This window comes from Rhipicephalus microplus, chromosome 3 (genome assembly GCF_043290135.1).
Source record: "Rhipicephalus microplus isolate Deutch F79 chromosome 3, USDA_Rmic, whole genome shotgun sequence".
NCBI lineage: Eukaryota > Metazoa > Arthropoda > Arachnida > Ixodida > Ixodidae > Rhipicephalus > Rhipicephalus microplus.
This window is the reverse complement of record NC_134702.1, coordinates 278462657-278481012: the sequence shown is the minus strand read 5'-3', so window position 1 is coordinate 278481012 and position 18356 is coordinate 278462657. Positions and strand designations below refer to the sequence as shown.

The 18356-nt window shown below is 48.2% G+C and overlaps 1 protein-coding gene across 8 annotated transcripts in view; it reads left to right on the top strand.

Moving 5' to 3' along the window:
• The window catches only part of vib (phosphatidylinositol transfer protein vib), a 126608-nt gene that overhangs the window by 88685 nt on the left and 19567 nt on the right, over positions 1-18356 (top strand). For all 8 annotated transcript variants that reach the window (XM_075891032.1, XM_075891033.1, XM_037419398.2 and 5 more), the window contains one exon: positions 762-935. In XM_075891032.1, coding sequence (XP_075747147.1) covers positions 762-935 — 174 coding nt within the window. The remainder of the gene's footprint in view (positions 1-761; positions 936-18356) is intronic.

The following is an 18356-nucleotide window of genomic DNA, read 5'->3' as shown; positions in this document are numbered from 1 at the left end:
AAACAAGCCAGTCCAAAGGAATTGCTTGTCAGACATTGGCTTACGGACCGTCTTCTAATCCTTTTGTTGCTCCCCGCCTCTGGATCCGAGAAACTGTGGTTCCGGGCGTGGGAGAGCTGCCTGACTACGTTTCGCAGCGACAGCACGGCGCCTACTGACGACGGTCATAACAACATGCAGAACCAACCTGCCCAGTGAAGTTCGCTGACAAACTTCTCCTGCAGTTTTATGCATTTTCTGTTTGCATAGGTGCGGGCACTGTCAAAGGTAACACGAAGTGGGGAGCCGCTACTCCACGACGGATATTTTGCGTGGCACCCGTCAGCTACGCAGTGGCCGTGGCTGTACTAGCTGTACGATACGTCGAGCCCCTTCATGTAGCCGCTAGACGTTGCTCTAAACACATCGTAACGAATGTGCCTCAAATAATAGAGCAGCAAACTCGCACACCACAAGAACACTGCCGGGACCATTGAGAAAGCATTACCGGAAATCTGCTGGGGTAGGCCATTCGGCAGGAGCCGGTTTGTTTACAAACACCGAAACCATCTATAGGAAAGATTAAAAAGCTTGTTCTTTTTCTAGTAACTGGCAATGCACTACGTGTAGTATATTGTATATTTTAGGAGCGTAGGTTTTGCCCTACTACATAACTCACAAAAAAATTTCCTCTCAAAATAATTGTAGGAAAGCACTGAAATGGTTGCCCACAAGTTGAGCTCAATGTCTGGTATGGCTAACATCTCACCTTGTCATCGCAGGACTACAAGGAGGACGAAGACCCATCAACGTTTGTCTCCAAGAAGACTGGGCGGGGTCCCCTGAAAGGAGACTGGATGAAGAGCTGCAAGCCGGTGATGTGTGCGTACAAGCTCGTTACAGTGGAGTTCAAGTGGTTTGGCCTGCAGAACCGTGTTGAGGCCTTCATTCAAAAAGTGAGTTTCTTGTCTGGGATAACTGCCTCGCCGCGGTGGTCTAGGGGCTAAGGTACTCGGCTGCTGACCCGCAGGTCGCGGGATCGAATCCGGGCTGCGGCGGCTGCATTTCCGATGAAGGCAGCAATGTTGTAGGTACGTGTGCTCAGATTTGGGTGCACATTAAAGAACCCGAGGTGGTCGAAATTTCCGGAGCCCTCCATTACGGCGTCTCTCATAATCATATGGTGGTTTTGGGACGTTAAACCCTACAAATCAATCAATCAACCACTTGACATTTCGCATAACACCTAAATGTGCGATACAAACTCCTGTACAGTCATTCAATTCACAGAAACTACTTTAGTGGCGATATAACAACAACAAAAATGCAACCATATAAGGCAGCCAAAGCATGCCATTGCCACAAAGAGTTACAATCGGGCAATCCAGTGATCATCCGAGACGCGAAAGAGCACAAGCAGCCTTATTCAGCGTGCCTTGAATATGAACAATTTCTTTTTCACAATCGCCACTCGTTGGTTTGTGGGGTTTAACGTCCCAAAACCACCATATGATTATGAGAGACGCCGACAATCGCCACTCATTCAACTGTGAACGCCTTTTGTTGCGACTGGTTCAGCCTCTCACTGAAGAATGCGACTGATGGTGCACGTTGACCTATCGTTTGGGAGAGACAAGCTCTCATTGTCGTTTCCGATGCGTTCGTAGCCAAACAAAAAGCTTCGCTGGGGTTGGTTGCCGTCAACTCAGAAATCAACGCAAAGTCCTGTAACTCAATGAAATGCTACCTGTGCCTCTACGTTTCATGCCAGCGTGTTCGAAACTCTCGAACTGCCGTTGCCGATAAATACCCGACTTTCCACTTAAAGCCTTTCACAATGTCACCACCCGTCGGTAACACGCCATACCTAAACTCTAAAAAAAAAGAAAACGCAAAACCAGTTACTACATTAAGTTCTGTTCACGGCAATTACATTTAAAAATGTTTCAAAACTGAAAAAAGAAAACCCAGAACAAAAATTACCTTCAATGACGCCGGTAGTTCAATTTTCCAAAGAACTTACGGCTACATGTCGCACTTGAGCCGCACACGCGGTGGTCCTGGCCTAACGACTTTTTTTTTTAACGGAAAATACGCAAAACGTAGAACCCAGTCGTTCCACCGCAAAACCCCAACCCTGGCCGCTTTTTAATGCGCTTTCTCCTTTTCTTTTCTGAGAAGTTACCACTGCAAAAGTTCTAGTGCACTAACATTACGACTCGGCGCGCCTCTGGCACCACTGCCTGCCATGACTGCTTCCCGTCAAACTGCTCCCTACCAGTTCCATTGACGTGCGACCTCTTTTTCACCTGACACACCAAACCGGCAAGTGGCTCATCGCCTTTCTGCTCTCCATCGAGAGCATTTCCATCGAATGGACTAAGCCGCACGCTGTTTACATTAATACATTCAGTGCAACTTCTCAACTTCGCCTGCTGTACAAGTGACGCGAAATTAGTTGGTTGCGGCTCTCTTGCCCAGCCGTCCTGTTTCTCCACTGTGCGCTGCACAGCGTTAGCGCTAAAACTAAAACCTCGAGGCACGTGCTGTGGCTCCCTCGTTGATGAATACTGCTCCGGTGTAATGCCCTGTCTTGAACAGCTGATCTCTCCTGCATTACCCTCATTCAGATCGTGCAGTGGCTTTTGCCTGTGATGACAGACACTCGTAATCGGTGGGAGTGAGCAATACGGACACACTCGTATTCAACTGATCGGTCACTGCACATCGCAGTTTCACCGGCGTAGCAACGCTTTCTGATGAGGTTGGGAGATAAGGGGTTACATACAGCAGACGTGCGATACCATGCCCGAAGGCATCAGTTAGCTTTATTGCGCCACTGCTCTCACGATAAATCTCAGCGGATACCTCATTCGCTCGTATCATCGTTATATCCACACCTGAATCAACGCGTGCGAAACAGTGCTTGTTTCCCTAAAAAATCTCGATCTGCTGGTCCCTTATAAGCGAGTTTTCCATAACCGCTTAGTGTTGCTACGGTATTGCTCGGCTCTCAAATCATCGCTTGTTTTGGGAAGCCACGCATAAAACTTTGGCTGTATTAGCAGCAGTTTCACGTGAGAACTTGCAATCTCTTTGAAAGTGGCCCCGTTTCCCGCAGCCAGAACACGCTCCTGAATTAGATCTGAAATTTGCACTAGCGAAGTGCTTGGCTTGTGTGTGGCAACTTTGATTCCTTGCCGCAGTACTACGGTAACTCCATTGCGCAACTCCCTGCCTGCCGCTGTTGAGGCTCTCTTCAAATTTGGCAGCTAACTCTGCAATATTCTTGGGCTCGAACCAGCTCTTTATTGGCTGCTGGATTACCAGCGAGCGGAGATCATCTGGCATTAACTGTTCCAGCCTGCCAGCTATCAGCAGTTCCCGAAGACTTTCAAATGACTCCACTTCTCAACTTCTAAGGTAGCAAGTGAACATGGTCTCCAGGCGCGCCGTCACTTGGCTCCACGATTCATCTGCCTCTCGTTTGATTTCCAGAAACATTGCCCGTACTCGCTCGGAGTCATCCTCAGCTCTTTTAACACTCTGGACTTTAAATCAAAGTACAGCATTACCCCAGCTTCTGCTTGATTGGCAACAAATGTACGCATCTTCTCACTTAAAAATGATAGTAAAATCGTGCCCTGTACTTCCTCAGGGATGCTTAATGCTGCAAAAAGAGCGTCCACATTCTTAAACCAAGCCGGAATCATAGGCTCTATGATGGGCATAGGTGTTAGGACTGCCTTAAGCTCTTTCGCATACCGTCCGATACTGCTCTGCTGGTTCCGGTCGTACGGATCCTCTGATGAAGCGCGCGACGACCTCATTTTCTCCAGCTCGAGCTTGAGCTTCAGCACTTCTATCTTGAGCATCAACTCGCGGGTTCGATCCAATTCATTCAGACTGTCACCTTCCATAACATCTCTCTCTGAATCCGCCATCTCCCTGAGTGTGCTTGAATGCACGTGCATTCAGTAAGAAAAAAAAAATTAGGGCCCCGAGAGAGCACAAAGCAGGCCTCACTTGCAGTGATGCGTCGCCCGATGACCACTTTGGTTGGAACGACGTCCGTCTCGTCACCAACGCTGGTAGCGACGAATTCTGTGATGCTCTAGGTGCTCGATCGGACCACTCCTGCCGTTGTCTGAAGTCAGCCGCGCCGACTGTCCCGGCTGCTCAGCTATCGTTTACCCACGTGCAGCCCAACTTGCGCTCCCAACTCTTGCGCTGCCCAACTCCTGGCTCCAAAGTCGGTTAGCAAGCTCGGACTGAATGCCAATGCTGCTTCTTGCAGCACGCCAACAGGTCCCAAAGCAGCCGAGCGTCTTGACGCTGCTCCTCGCGCGCTGCACACCAGCAGGTTGCAAAAGCGGTGAGTGTCTTGTCACCTTCCCGGACTCCAGCACCTTCCTCGCTGTGGGCTCTCCGCTCCATGTCGACTGCACCAGTCAATTTCCTCTCCTCGACTAGCTTCTACACTAGCTAAGGAGGGAAGATGTTCGAGGTTCGGAATGGGTTCCTTTGATGACTCGAGTGCACGGTGGCAGCGGGAAGGAAGAGCTGTAGTCCGGTGAAGAGACACTTTATTGCAGCCTCAGGCGTATGCCCCTGTCCAAGCCCGAACCTCCGCTCTCTTCTTTTCCACATTCAAACATCCTCTTTTCAACCCTCGGTTGAACGAAGGGTCTCGACACAAGCCAATCACACATGTGGGCTCACATCGCCGCAACCTATCGCAAAAACACTTTCATAACAGGCACAACATTGGTAAAAATCACGTTATGAAATATAACACGAGAGGGGATAGGTTCTCAGCCTGTCACACTCTCTCCCATGTCAGGCCGTGCTGCTTCCGTCGACTGACTCGTCGGCAGCCGTTCTCACCCTCGAGCCCTGTCAGCTCTCTCATTAAATGTTGCTTTGTAGAAGCCTCCTTAAGAGTGGTGAGTACATCGTTGGGCTCTGAGTGCTTCCCAGGTTAGAATCTGCAGGCGCATTAACGATAGCATGTACTTTGGATTCAAGAGGAGACAATCTTCTGGCACTGACGTTGTGCTCTCAAATTGAATTTTGAATTTGCTTCAGACACATTTGTGTCTTTTTTGCAACAAATGCAGACAAATGTGTCTTTGCAACAATTTGCAAAGACACATTTGTCGTTCAGTTTTATTCCCATGTTGCTTATGTGTCTTAGTACAACTTGTAAATTAGCATCATGCTCAGCACGCGTTCGACCCCAGACCAAAATGTCATCCAAGTAGCACAGTACTCCGGAGCAATCTTTCAAAATGTCTGACATCACTTTCTGAAAAACAGCAGGGGCAGATGCAAGCCCAAAGCAAACTTCATGAAATCTGAATAAACCATGTCTTACAAACGTAGTAAAGTCTTGACAAAGTTATCCTGATGGTACGCTCATGCAAGATCTAGCTTTGAAAAGTAAATAGCACCTGTAAGTTGCCGGAGATCTTTGATCAACTATGATAGTTTTGTTTGGTTCACGCAAGGTCACACTAAGTCTTAAGGAACCGTTCTTTTTCTTTACCACGACCAGTGGAGAGACCTAATCTAATGCTGAAACTCGTTCGATGACTCCTGATTGTTCAAGACAAGAAAGTTCATCGGAGACTTGCTGTTGAAGCAGAAATGGCAATCCACTTAGTGCATGTAGCCTTTCACCAGTCAGAGTTCCTGGGTTAAGGGATGATGAAATTCAAAAGGATCATTGGCAGAAATTCTTCAGGTTTCTGAAACTGAAGCTTCTGAACAGGACAATGTTGCACCGTCGATGCTTATGTGGATGTTTCGAATAGCATCCAACCTAAAAAGTGAACCCTCTTTCTTCACGTAAAATGTGACAGCAGCAGTGGTATCATAGTACCGAACATTTGTAGAGAAGTATCCGAGGTTGGGAATGCATTTCTTCTAAGTTTTGAAGAACAACGTACGATTCAAGTAGTCTGGTCCCCGAAAAGTACTTCTTGAAATCTTGCGAAGTGACTCTTGAAAAGGGAAAAGAAGAGAAAAGTGAGCCCCGTTATTGTCTGCTTCAGTGAGCGACACCACCACAGTAGCTCACGAGGGACGGGGGTGAGGAAGGATAAAAAGGATAGGAGTAAAGATGTAGGAAAGCCGAAGAAGGAGAAGAGAAGAAGAGACGTGAGGTGGTGAGCCAGAGCGAGCGACGACAAGATGAGGGGATAGAAGAGATAGGAAAGATGAAGCATGGTCACTGGTGTCCGAGGACAGGGCGCACCTGCGAGAGCTCCTTTTGGCGTCGGTGGATGGCGTAGAGCAAGTCCAGTAAGTCAGAGCTGCACTGTCGTCGGAGGTGGAAGGTCGTCGGCGGCAGGAGGTGACGTAGGGCGAGCCCAGTCGGCCAGAGCCACGATGACGCCGGAGGTCGCAAGCGCGCGACCGGTCAGCCCGAAATCCAGCAAGCGAGTTTTCTCTTGAAATCTTGAGTTCAGCAATGATACGGACACACTGGTGTCAACGAGGACAAGAATGCTTACTTGACAAACTTCAACAGTAATCTTCAGCGGAAAAGGACAGCTGGAGTGTTCATCAATGTTTAAAATTGTAACTGTGTTTGTTACAGCAGTATCTTGTACTTCAGCTATATTCTGTTGAGACCTGCTGACATTTGATGAGCGGCATACAGCTCGGTAGTGACCTCGTTTGCCGCAGGCAGAAATAGTGCGGTTGTGGGCTGGACAATTGGGAAAATTCGCGTAGTGTTGATGCGATCCGCATCTGTAGCAGACATCTAATTCAGATCGATATGGTCCATCCTGGTGGCTTGAAAAATTTAATGTTGTAGGACGGGAGTCGTGATGCTCGCGGCCATGTTGGCTTCCTGCCAAATTCTGTCTGGGAGGCCGTCGGCCATACATTTCCCAAACAAGGAATATTGTTCTTGGTGGCTATCTTGTGGACCTGGATGTAATTTGAACTTCTCAACCTGTGCATTCACGAATTCCTGCGTTAAGAGTTTGGTACGCTTCTCTTTCTTTGCAATTTAAATTGTATGCTGTAAAGTAAGGGTACGACCCAGTTGCAATAGTTGTCCGCGGAACAGCTGATCGTGGACCATGAAATTGGCGGAGGTGCCGAAGTTGCATTTGGACGCCATTGCCTGTAAAGCAGAAACGTATTCAGTAACAGATTCCCCCGGTATTTGCTTGCGCATTGTCAAATAGTGACGCTCTAGGATTTCATTACTTGAAATACTTTTCTACAGTCGGTGACAACCTAAGAATAAATACGAGCTGCGCCCACTAGGCCACATTGCCCTTATTTTCCATGCCTCCGCGCTACAAAGGAAGTAGTTCCCAACCAAGGGATATTATTTTCACTTATACAACCATTATCTTGAAACACTTCATTAATATTGAGATATAGAAACCAAAGCTCAATAAAAATAACTGTTAGGACACGGGAGTTCAACGTCAGTTTAGCAATATATCTGTTTAAATTGCACCCCCTATCCAGCTCATCTCGGAGTCCACGGAGAAGCAATGTACATCTCTTGAAGGCGATGTTTCTGCGCAGTGCTAAAACAAATATCGCCACGATTAGGGTGAAGTTTAAAAGAGAAAAATCTTTCTTTTGTGGTTTCACAAAATGAACGGGGGCAATAATCAAATTTTATAACGTGGTTTACATATTTGTATTACAAAACTTTTGGTGCCAAGTTTCGTCGCTTTTCGCTGTAACTATGGCAACTATGACTCTAAGCGAAGAGTAGAGAAATGATCCGAAATTGAATTCGTGAATTTTGAAATACTGAATGTGCATCTCAAGTCACCGTGCTTGTCATCAAGTTTGAGGCAAACGACAATGGTTCATTGGACGTCTCTTTGCAACAAAATAAAAGTGCATAGTGCACATTGTGTATAACAGTGGGCAGCGTTGCATACGTTGTCGTTAAGTTAATGCCAAGGCAATCTATGCTTCTTTAGTGGTGATTACAATAAGCTGCAGGTGAAATTTTTTTCGACAACTTGCGCTCATTAGTGTTGTCATGAGCTCGTCAGCCTTTGAATTTTCAACTTTCTCTAAGTGGCACTTGGTTATGCTGGAACACGAGCCACTACCTTCTATGAATGTGTCTGTACGAATGTGTGTCTATGCGAATGCACTACGTAATAGGGTTTTCTCTCTCCAGTGAATGCCAGTAAGTTGCGTGCCAGACTTTGCTTTCAGAAGAGAGTGCAATGCATCCTTCATATTTTTTTTCACTCATGGGACCCTACTGTAGAGTAATATAATCTAACTATCGCAACACAATACATGCGTGCAGTACAGACAAAACGCAAAAAAAAACATGTTACACTAAAGTGAGAATTTCTAACAAGATATAATGAAGTGTATTACAGCGAATTGAAAAAAAAAAATGGCAACATATCCACGGAGTGAATGATGGAGAGTGGGGCGAAGCATTCGTCCGTCCATGCGTCCGTCTGTGTGACCGTCCATGCGTCTGTTTGTGCGCCCGTCCCTGCGTTCTTTCATGCATCCGCCCCTGCGTCCGTTCATGCGTCCATCCATGCATCTGTTTGTGTGTCTGTTCGTTCATCTATTCAACACTCCAAGTCCCACCATCTCGCATCTTTTTATCATATATTCCCCATATAGAAGCACCGCCATCCAGCAGACATTCCAAGGACTAAACGAGAGGTGGCACACGCACACTTTCTTACGGCCTGCGCTTTGGGTCCACTTCCCACCTTTAACCACCTCGAGTTCATGGTATATTCTAGTTCACTGTATTCATGGCACTGCGACCAAACGCTCGCTAAACCTTTCGAAAACCAAGGGTTACGCCCAGCGAGTATAACGTAGCAACCTTTCCCTGTCAGATAGGGCTCAATTTACATGCCAATGGCTGCTAATGAGAAATGAGAGACGGGAGAATTCGGCTTTTACTTTCTTACGGCTTGCGCTTCGTATTTACTTCTCATTTTTAACCACCTTGAGTTCATTCATGGTATATACAAGTTCATTGTATTCATGGCACTGCGGCTCAACGCTCACTAAACCTTTCTAAAGCTAAGGAGGTTACACCCAGCGAGTATAATGTAGCATCCCTTTTTCGTCCGATAGTGCTCAATGTACATGCCAATGGCTGCTAATGGGGATCGCAGCGTGCGCGTTGACTAAAAGCCGAATGCTCATGTCTCTCATTCCCCATTAGCAGCCATTGGCATGTACATTGAGCACTATTTTTTATTGTTAAACAACGCACAGAAGAAATCTCTCACTTGCACCACCTTGGAGGTCAAGTGTTATACCTATTTCGGGTATGTGCCACTGGTGGTTACATACTAGGGACGCCCAAGCCACGCCATAAGGAGCTTCGCCCTTAAAAAATTTTGTTCTGTTTCGCTGAATAATAGTTTTAGCAATGTTGTTTCAGTAACAATCACGACAATGTAATTGATCGTAATTGATAGTGATCGTGATATCGCATGGCACGTGCCATTTCGCGGTTTGAAGAATCTCGCACGGTGCTTTTCCTGCAAGGTATTCGTGCGTCTAGCGTGAGATAAGCACTTATGCAATAGGCACTTCAACCTGGCACAAAATTCTAAGCTGGTGGATATCAATTGCTTTAAGATGATGCAATTGTGCCAATAGACACACGTCAAAATAATCACACACAGAGCGGATGACCACAATTTATTTTATTATGCATACACCACTGTACATTTTTCCTACCAGTCTTTAACTTTCGTACTGTGTAGCGCTAGCAGGTTCTGTAGGGTGCTTTTTTTTACGCCTTGTATGCTCTTACATCACTCATACAGGTGCACGGCACAGCGCTTATCGGAAGAGATTACCAAGATTTCCACGTTGCGACATTAAAGTAACACGTTCTCACATGCACATGTGGGAACGCTGATGACATGGCTTTGGTGGGAGCTAAATCAACGACGTGCACATCCCAAAAACACAAATGCGCACATTCAGACTCCACCTTCATCTTACTGCACATGAATGACAACATCGACGATCGTCAAGAGTGGGCACCCTCAGGCGATATGCTTGGTGTATTTGAGCAATGCAGAGAATAGACGCCGTGTTGCTGTTTCACGCTGCCAAAACAACGAAACACTGTGAAGCCCTGCCGCTTTTGTGCACTTCAAACGCTGCAAGAGCGGAACCGTCTGCTCGAATGACGGACGACGAGGATGTTGGCGAGTGCGAGTAGATAACAGTCGGCAATAGCTTCTTTTTGATGGAAACACCACAGGAGAACCGAAGTTGACACCTGCTGATCTCTGCTGGTCTCGGTGCAGCGAAAAATTGCTTTTCAAGCAAGCTGCACCATGCTGAATTTGTTATTAGTTCATCATGACTGCTACGTCACAGCAAAGAGCGGCTGCAGTTGGATGCGCATGATACAAATGAACAGCACTTTAGTTTTTTGTCCTTAGTCTGTCACCGACTATAGTACAGTTGGTTCTCATTAATTTGAACACGCTTAATTCGAAAATTCGGTTAATTTGAACTCTCACTAAGGTCTCGTCAAAGCTATGTGTGTTCCAATCAGCAAAAACGCCCTGTAATTCACGCCCAATCTTGCGGCAGCACCTTCGACATCTCAATGCTGCTCGCGAAGGAAAAGAAAAAAGAAAAAAGGCTGCGGTGGATGTTTGCTCTCAAATGCTGATCTGCGACGCTTCCGCCACGCTTCTCTTTTCCGTCCCTGCCACATAAAGACCTTTCTCCTGTCAACGCCGCGCGCGAAGAGAGAGGAAAAAAAAAAAGCTGTCGCAGAGTGCTCGCCCCCTCTTCTCTCATGCTCCGGTGCCATGCTTCCCCCCTTTCTTATCCCTGCCATGTAGACCCTTCTCCTTTCAACGAAGCACGCGAAGAGAGCAAACAAAAAAAAAAGCTGCTGTGGAGTGTTGGTTCTCTTTCAAATGCTGATCTGCTTCTCTCATCGTGGAGATGCTCCTCCTTTCTCGTCACGTGCTGGGTGCTGGCTGCGTAGCGGAGACGCAGTCGTTGTTGTTCGTGTCTTTGGAGTGTGTCGGCGCTGGACGTTGTTGCGCGCAACTTTTTTTGCTAGGGGAATGCTGAAGCCGAAGTAGAAATGCTTTGACAGCTGCATGCGAAATTGGCTTGCTGCAAGGCAAACGTATGCAGATGCACATCACCAATTACTTCAAATAATGATGGATGTCCTGTAATTTGTGAATAAATGTGTCTTCTGAAACGTCCCCCACATGTGTTAGCCCAATCTACATGCACCACTGCATGGTGAGCCCTCCGTTCATTTAGCTTTCAATAATTCGAACTTCTTTTAATTCGAACAAATTTTTGGGCCTCTTTGAGTTCGAATTATCGAAATTCGACTGTAGTGCGAGTGCTGCGGTGTATTTATCCTGCGTTTCTTCGTCCCGTGTCCCAAGGCATGGGAGTAGTGCCCGGCGTTTATGGCGGAGGAGCAATCGCGGAAGTCATGCTGGAACGTTACAGCACTAAGGAGTCGCAGTCACCAGTATGCACTGGCATGTCACTGGTGCCAGCAAGCATTGGCCAAATGTGCAGGGGTGGCCGCAGTTGGCCTAACGCATTTCGTGCTGCGTGCAAGTAGGGCGGTGCCCTGTAAATGCACCTGAAAAGGTGGCAGTCCTCATAGAAAATGGGCGGAGGATGCTGATGTACATAAGAGGCTTACTTCTTGTTTATCTTGTCGCAGTTCGTTGTATTGCCGCCGGATGCACTGTCCGACGGAGACACTAGCGCGCTGGAGCGCTCTAAGGAACGTCACGCTAGGCCGAGAATGGGGATGGGACTCTTTATTCAGAGAGTATGCATCAGCGCGTAGTGATGGTTACACAATATAGCCATTGTGTGGCGCTATATGACACATCCTGAAACCGAAACTAGTCGGAGGCCCACGATTCCAAGGTTAGTATTTTTGAATTTAGGACATGAAATGCCCGTCACGTCACTTTTGTTAGTCCCCCCCTCATTTTCACATTCATTTGATTGGCCTTGAGGGTCTTTAAAAGCTACATTTTTTTAAAGCCTTTTACATATCAGTATTCTTTATACTAGTTGTAAGCACCACAGATCAGATACTTCGATTCTGGACACTTCAGGCTGCACGCTCAACACGTCTTGCAAAACTGCTACCCTTGAAGGTTTAGTACGGTACTGTTTATAGTGCATATATTTCAACTTACTATAAGCAGTTTATACTGTATATGGTCTGTCTATGCGAAAAAGCACACACTGTTTTCTCGCCTTTTTCTTGGTGCGGAGGCCTTCCTGCATGATGTGTCTTGTGTTACTTAGATTGCCTGCGAAGCCATAATTCAGGAACCTTTAACACCTCCTGCACGTGCGTCCTCGCATCAGAATCTTGTGCCGGTTTGTGTCGCACCATCCCGTCGAAACTGTCCAGAACAGCTACTTTTGTTTCTAATGGCAAAATTATTATTATACAGTGATTTTGCAAATGCTTTAACTTTGAGCTCTTTTACCTCACATGCTGCCGAGTGCCATGATTGTTTCACGTGTATAGCATAAATTGAGTGTGTGGAGTGCTTGTTTTTGGGATAACTGAAACTCTAGTTTCCACTGGGAGCCACATACTATGTGCAGTGTTCGTGTTTGTACAGGTCCTTGAAATCTCTTGAATTTGAAAAACATACTTTCAAGGCCCTTGAAATTCCTGGAATTTTTCGCCATCCTTGAAAATCCTTGAATTACCTGAGCAGTGCACTCTCATATCGACATTGCGACCTCCTAAATGTGGTACATCGAGGGTGAAGCAGTGAAATTGAAAGCAAGAAATTAGAATGTCGCATGAAGGCCAAGCAACCCCATACATGCAACGCGCCGCTCAAGCACGAACGACGCACGAAAAGAAAGTGCACAGGACGAGTGCTGATGAACAACTGTCATAGCTTGACACTGGAAGCGTGCTACTAAAACAAACCAAGAACGATGCTAGAAAAGAACACACATGTATCCACAGGATGAGTGTAAATTAACGACTGTCACAGTTGTTACGTATTGGTTGTTGAGCAACGTGCTGCGAGTGTCAACTGTGCACAAGCCGGCACTCTTGACGGGGTGGTTCCATCAAATTTCAAGGCTGTAAGCAAGCACCTTGTGGGTCTAAGAATATATTTTAAGTCACTTCCTAAGTGTACCTAAATGCTCATTCTCCTTATCGAGGCCCTTTGCGAGTGCGTCCAACACAGATGGTACTTTACAGGAAGGGCAACAAAAGTTTTAGTGACGTCACACTAGACCTATAGTCAGCTGAGTGACTTATGGACTTCTGCCCCGAACATACCGGCAAAGCATCGCGGCTGCTACAGGTAGCGGTGAGTTTTGCAGGTGCTTGTGTGGCACATGTGTGCAAGAGCTGACATTGCTGAGCTGCAGAAGCTCAGCATGAAGCGTGCAATGCTTTGTGATCGCGTGACAGTCAGCTACACCGCCATGTACCTGCACAACTCAGTCCCCACAAACAGGAACTTAAGATTGTCCATATCAAAAAGGCAACAAATTATATAGCGATAATAAATGAAGGTTGGCGCGTGTATCATACTTATTCGAGCTATAAATAAAGCTTGCAGTAAAGAACACGCAAGCCACAAATATTGTGGCATGACCCCTTTAAGGCCCGACTGCACATGCACGTTGAAGCCTATCAGCACGTAACTCTTCGACATTTTGCCCTCTCCGTGTGGAGAGAGTGCAAGAAGTTAAGACTACGCTTTTTTTTAATAATTGCAATATCCATATATTATAAGTGTGTAGGAAACTATGTGAACGACGACGAAGAAGCAAGAAATGGCAAGCCACAGCGTTGGTGCACACGCGTGACCCGTGCTTGCGCTTGTTTTGTATTTTCAGCCTGTTGACGTTTCTTGCTCTTCTGGTGTTCCTTGGCCTTCCAGTAGGTCTATACGTAAATAAACTACGTGACATCTGGTAGAGGTGTGTGGACTCCCGTACAAACCTGGAACTTCGCTCCCGTAAGCTTCCCCCTCTACGTGACTTGAACATGGCCACCGAGACGCCTCTCCAGGTGGGACCTTTGACCGTCCACGTCACTTGCGGTGCCGTGTATCCTCAACGGGACCCTCTTATCTTCACGGGCTCCACTGAGTCGGACGTCGAAGATTGGTTGGCAAGGTACGACAGTCGGCGCAAGTAACAAATGGGACGACCCAAGTAAGCTGGGCTACGCCACGTTCTACCTTGCGGACACCGCGCAACTGTGGTTTAATAATCACGCAGCTGACATTCCTGCGTGGTCTGCATTCAAGACGGCTATTACGGACGTCTTTGGACGACCTGCGGCACGCAAGCTTCAAGCCGAGCACCGTTTACGTCACCGTGCGCAGCAACCAGGCGAGACCTACACGGGCTACATTGAAGATGTGTTGCATTTATGCAGCCGCGTCAACTCTACCATGCCTGAGGAAGAAAAAATCAGGCACATTTTGAAAGGCATTGACGACGGCGCCTTTCAGATGTTGCTCGCGAGAAATCCCCCCACTATTGCTGTGCTCGTTTCTCTCTGTCAGAGCTTTGATGAGTTGCGTAGGCAGCGCGCAATTGCTCGTCAAGCCCTCACGACACCAGACAGGCTCGCAAGCTTTCACCTAGCTGCCCATCCTACCGATCAGCAGCCTCTGCTTTCGACAATCAAGGACTTCGTCCGCGAAGAGGTAGCGCGCCAGCTGTTACTGCTGCCATTTGGCACCAAACCTCCGACACGCCATTCGAACCCAAGTCGCTGAGGCCCTTCTACCGATGCATTATCAACCACCTGTCACTACTCCTCTCACGTACGCCGCCGTCACTGCTCGGCCTACGCAACAGCGTATGCCGTATGCTCAAGCTGCCACGCCGCCCTATGTCGTGCCTACAACCCCAATTGCTGCGTTGTATCTCTACGCGAAATCTTCAGCTCCATTTTACCGTCGAGCAGACGCTTGGAGGACGCCGGATAATAGGCCCATCTGTTTCGCCTGTGGTATCGCTGGACACGTCCCCCCCACTGTCGCCGAGATCCCTCTCCAGTTGACACCGTGGGCAGGCCAATTGCGTCGTCGTCTAGGACGCCATTAAGGTACACTACTGACGGTCATCGACCCTTCGCAAACCATCGGTCACCAACGCCCAGACGACGCTTCTTGTCACCTATGCGTCGCCGACCTGTTACGGAAGAGGGAAACTGATCGCTGCAGCTCTGGAGGCAACAGCTGCATACCATTCGAACTGCTTAAGGCCTCCATCTTTCTCGCCGCAAAACGTTATCGACGTCAATGTTGAGGGGACCGCCGCACAAGCGCTTATCGACACAGGAGCCGCCGTTTCCATAATCTGTGAGACCTTATGCCGCAAGTTGAAAAAGGTGACGCCTCTTTCGGGCCTGATGCTCCGCACGGCCAACTCGCAGTGCATAGAACCTACAGCTGTGTGCACTGCACGTGTCATTATTCAAGGTGAACTTTATGCCATTGAATTTTTTGTGCTGGCATCATGCTCCCACGAAGTCATTCTTGGATGGGACTTTCTTTCGCATCATCGGGCCATCATAGATTGCCCACGTGCAGAAGTTGCCCTTACACCGCTGCCAAGCTCTTGTTTGGTAGATTCTCTTTCTGAAGCTTACAAACTTGTCGTTGTTGCAGACACAGAAATAGCACAGAGAACATCCACCTTTGTATCTCTGACCTGTACGGCCGCTCCTGCCGGAACTGTTTTGTTCACTCCATCTGACGTATTTACCCGCCGCCGTAGCCTACAGCTGCCCTTTGCCATACTCACCGTGGAATCCGGTGCTACCGCCATGCTCGTTGTGAACTCGCTATCGTCGTCAGTTACCTTACTTCGTGGAGAATGTTTGGGGAACATACAAGACGTTGACCTCTTGCACCCTCTGGAGTTTGCCGAACAACCACCTCACCTCCAGCTCAATGCAATGGCGCCACCTGTGGCCACACTGCCCGCGCCAGACTCATTCCAGCTCTTTGTTGCCGCTGAGCTATCGCCGACACAAAGACGCGAACTCTTGTCCCTTCTTCGAGAGTTCCGTTCTGCGTTCGATTGTGCTCAACCATCTTTGGGTCGCACAGCGAACATCACGCACCACATTGACACCGGTACTCATGCTCCCTTACGCCAAGGACCATATTGAGTTTCAGCGGAAGAGCGCCGTATTATCAACGAACAAGTCGACGATATGCTCAAGCGTGGTGTCATCCAACCATCGCAGAGCCCTTGGTCGTCCCCTGTTGTACTTGTGCGCAAAAAGGATGGGTCTATCCAATTCTGTGTGGACTACCGCCGGCTCAATAAGATAATTCGGAAGGATGTGTACCCATTGCCACGCATCGACGACGCTCTCGATTGCTTGCAAGGAGCAGAATATTTATCCTCTTTAGATTTACGCTCAGGTTATTGGCATGTTTCAATGGCTAATCCTGACCGATCGAAGACTGCATTTGTAACAACTGATGGGCTGTATGAGTTTAACGTCATGCCGTTTGGACTCTGCAACGCCCCAGCTAACTTCGAACAGATGATGGACACCATCCTTCGTGGCTACAAGTGGAACACGTGCCTCTGCTACCTAAACGACATCGTCGTGTTTTCACGTGACTTTTCGACTTGCCTTATTCGTCTTCGTGCTATTCTCGCGTGTCTCACCTCTGCTGGCCTTCAACTTAAAATCAAGAAGTGCCATTTTGCCGCACGTCAGCTCACTATACTGGGTTACGTCGTCTGCAAAGAGGGTGTTCTCCCGGATCCGGCGAAACTCCGCGCCGTGGCTGACTATCCGAAGCCCAATTCCATCAAGACGCTTCGAAGTTTTATCGGCCTGTGCTCATGCTTTCGTCGATTTGTGCGGAACCTCTCTTCCATCATCGCGCCTCTTACCAACCTGTTGACAACTTTCAAAGGCATTTCTGCTTGGTCAAAAGAGTGCGACGAATCCTTCACCGCGCTGCGGCGGTTATTATCATCACATCCAATACTACGTCATTTTGACCCCGATGCGCCTACAGAGGTCCACACCGACGCCAGTGGTGTCGGTCTTGGTGCTGTATTGGCTCAACGAAAACCAGGATACCAAGAATACGTGGTCACTTACGCGAGTCAAACCCTCAAGAAAGCCGAGTGTAATTATTCCATCGCGAAGAAAGAGTGCTTCGCATTTGTCTGGGCTTTGACGAAGTTCCGCCCACACATTTATGGCCGCCCATTCGAAGTCGTTACGGACCACCACGCTCTATGCTGGCTATCATCGCTCAAAGACCCGTCGGGGCGCCTTGGTCGTTGGGCGCTTCGCTTACAGGAATACGACATTCGTGTTGTATACTGATTCGGCTGCAAGCACTCCGACGCTGATGCGCTATCCCGCTCGCCGCTACCGGCTGACCCAACCTCCTCGTCACCTTCTTCAGCTGTCGTAACACCAATTGACTTCACAGACGTGGCATCGGAACAACGCAAAGATGTGTGGATTTCCCAACTCCTCGCCTTTCTGACTGATCCGTTAGCTAATTTGGTCTCAAGAACTATCCACCGTCAAGCCACACATTTCGCTATTCGAGACGACCTCCTCTATCGGCGGAATTACACGTCTGAAGGTCGGAGGTGGCTCTTAGTGATACCCAACCACATGCGTTCGGAAATCCGTACAGCTTTCCACAACGACCCACAAAGCGCTCACGCCGCCGATCTCAAAACGTACAACCGTCTACGTCAGTGGTACTACTGGCGCGGCATGTACACATTTGTTCGCAAGTACGTACGTCCTTGTACTGCATGCCAGCGACGTAAAGCCCCACCTCAACGCCCTGCCGGTACACTTCAGCCTCTGCCTTGTCCAGCGCATCCATTTGACCCCGTCGGTATCGACTTATACGGACCACTTCCCACGTCGTCTTCTGGAAATAGGTGGATAATTGTCGGCGTGGACCACCTCACGCGTTACGCGGAGATGGCCGCACTACCCGCAGCAACCGCGAGGGAAGTTGCGTTTTTCATCTTGCGCAACTTCGTTCTTCGCCATGGTGCTCCCCGCGAACTTTTGAGTGACCGGGGGCGTGTTTTCTTGTCTGACGCCATTCAAGCCTTGCTCGCTCAGTGCAACATGGTTCATCGCATGACGACAGCATATCACCCGCAGACGAATGGCCTCACAGAACGATTTAATCGCACTCTCGGCGATATGTTGACAATGTACACAGCTTCAGACCGGACCAATTAGGACACTGTCCTTCCATTCGTCACGTATGCGTATAACACCGCTACGCACGCGACAACAGGGTTTTCCCCTTTCTTTCTGTTGTACGGACGCGAACCATCGTGCACGCTGC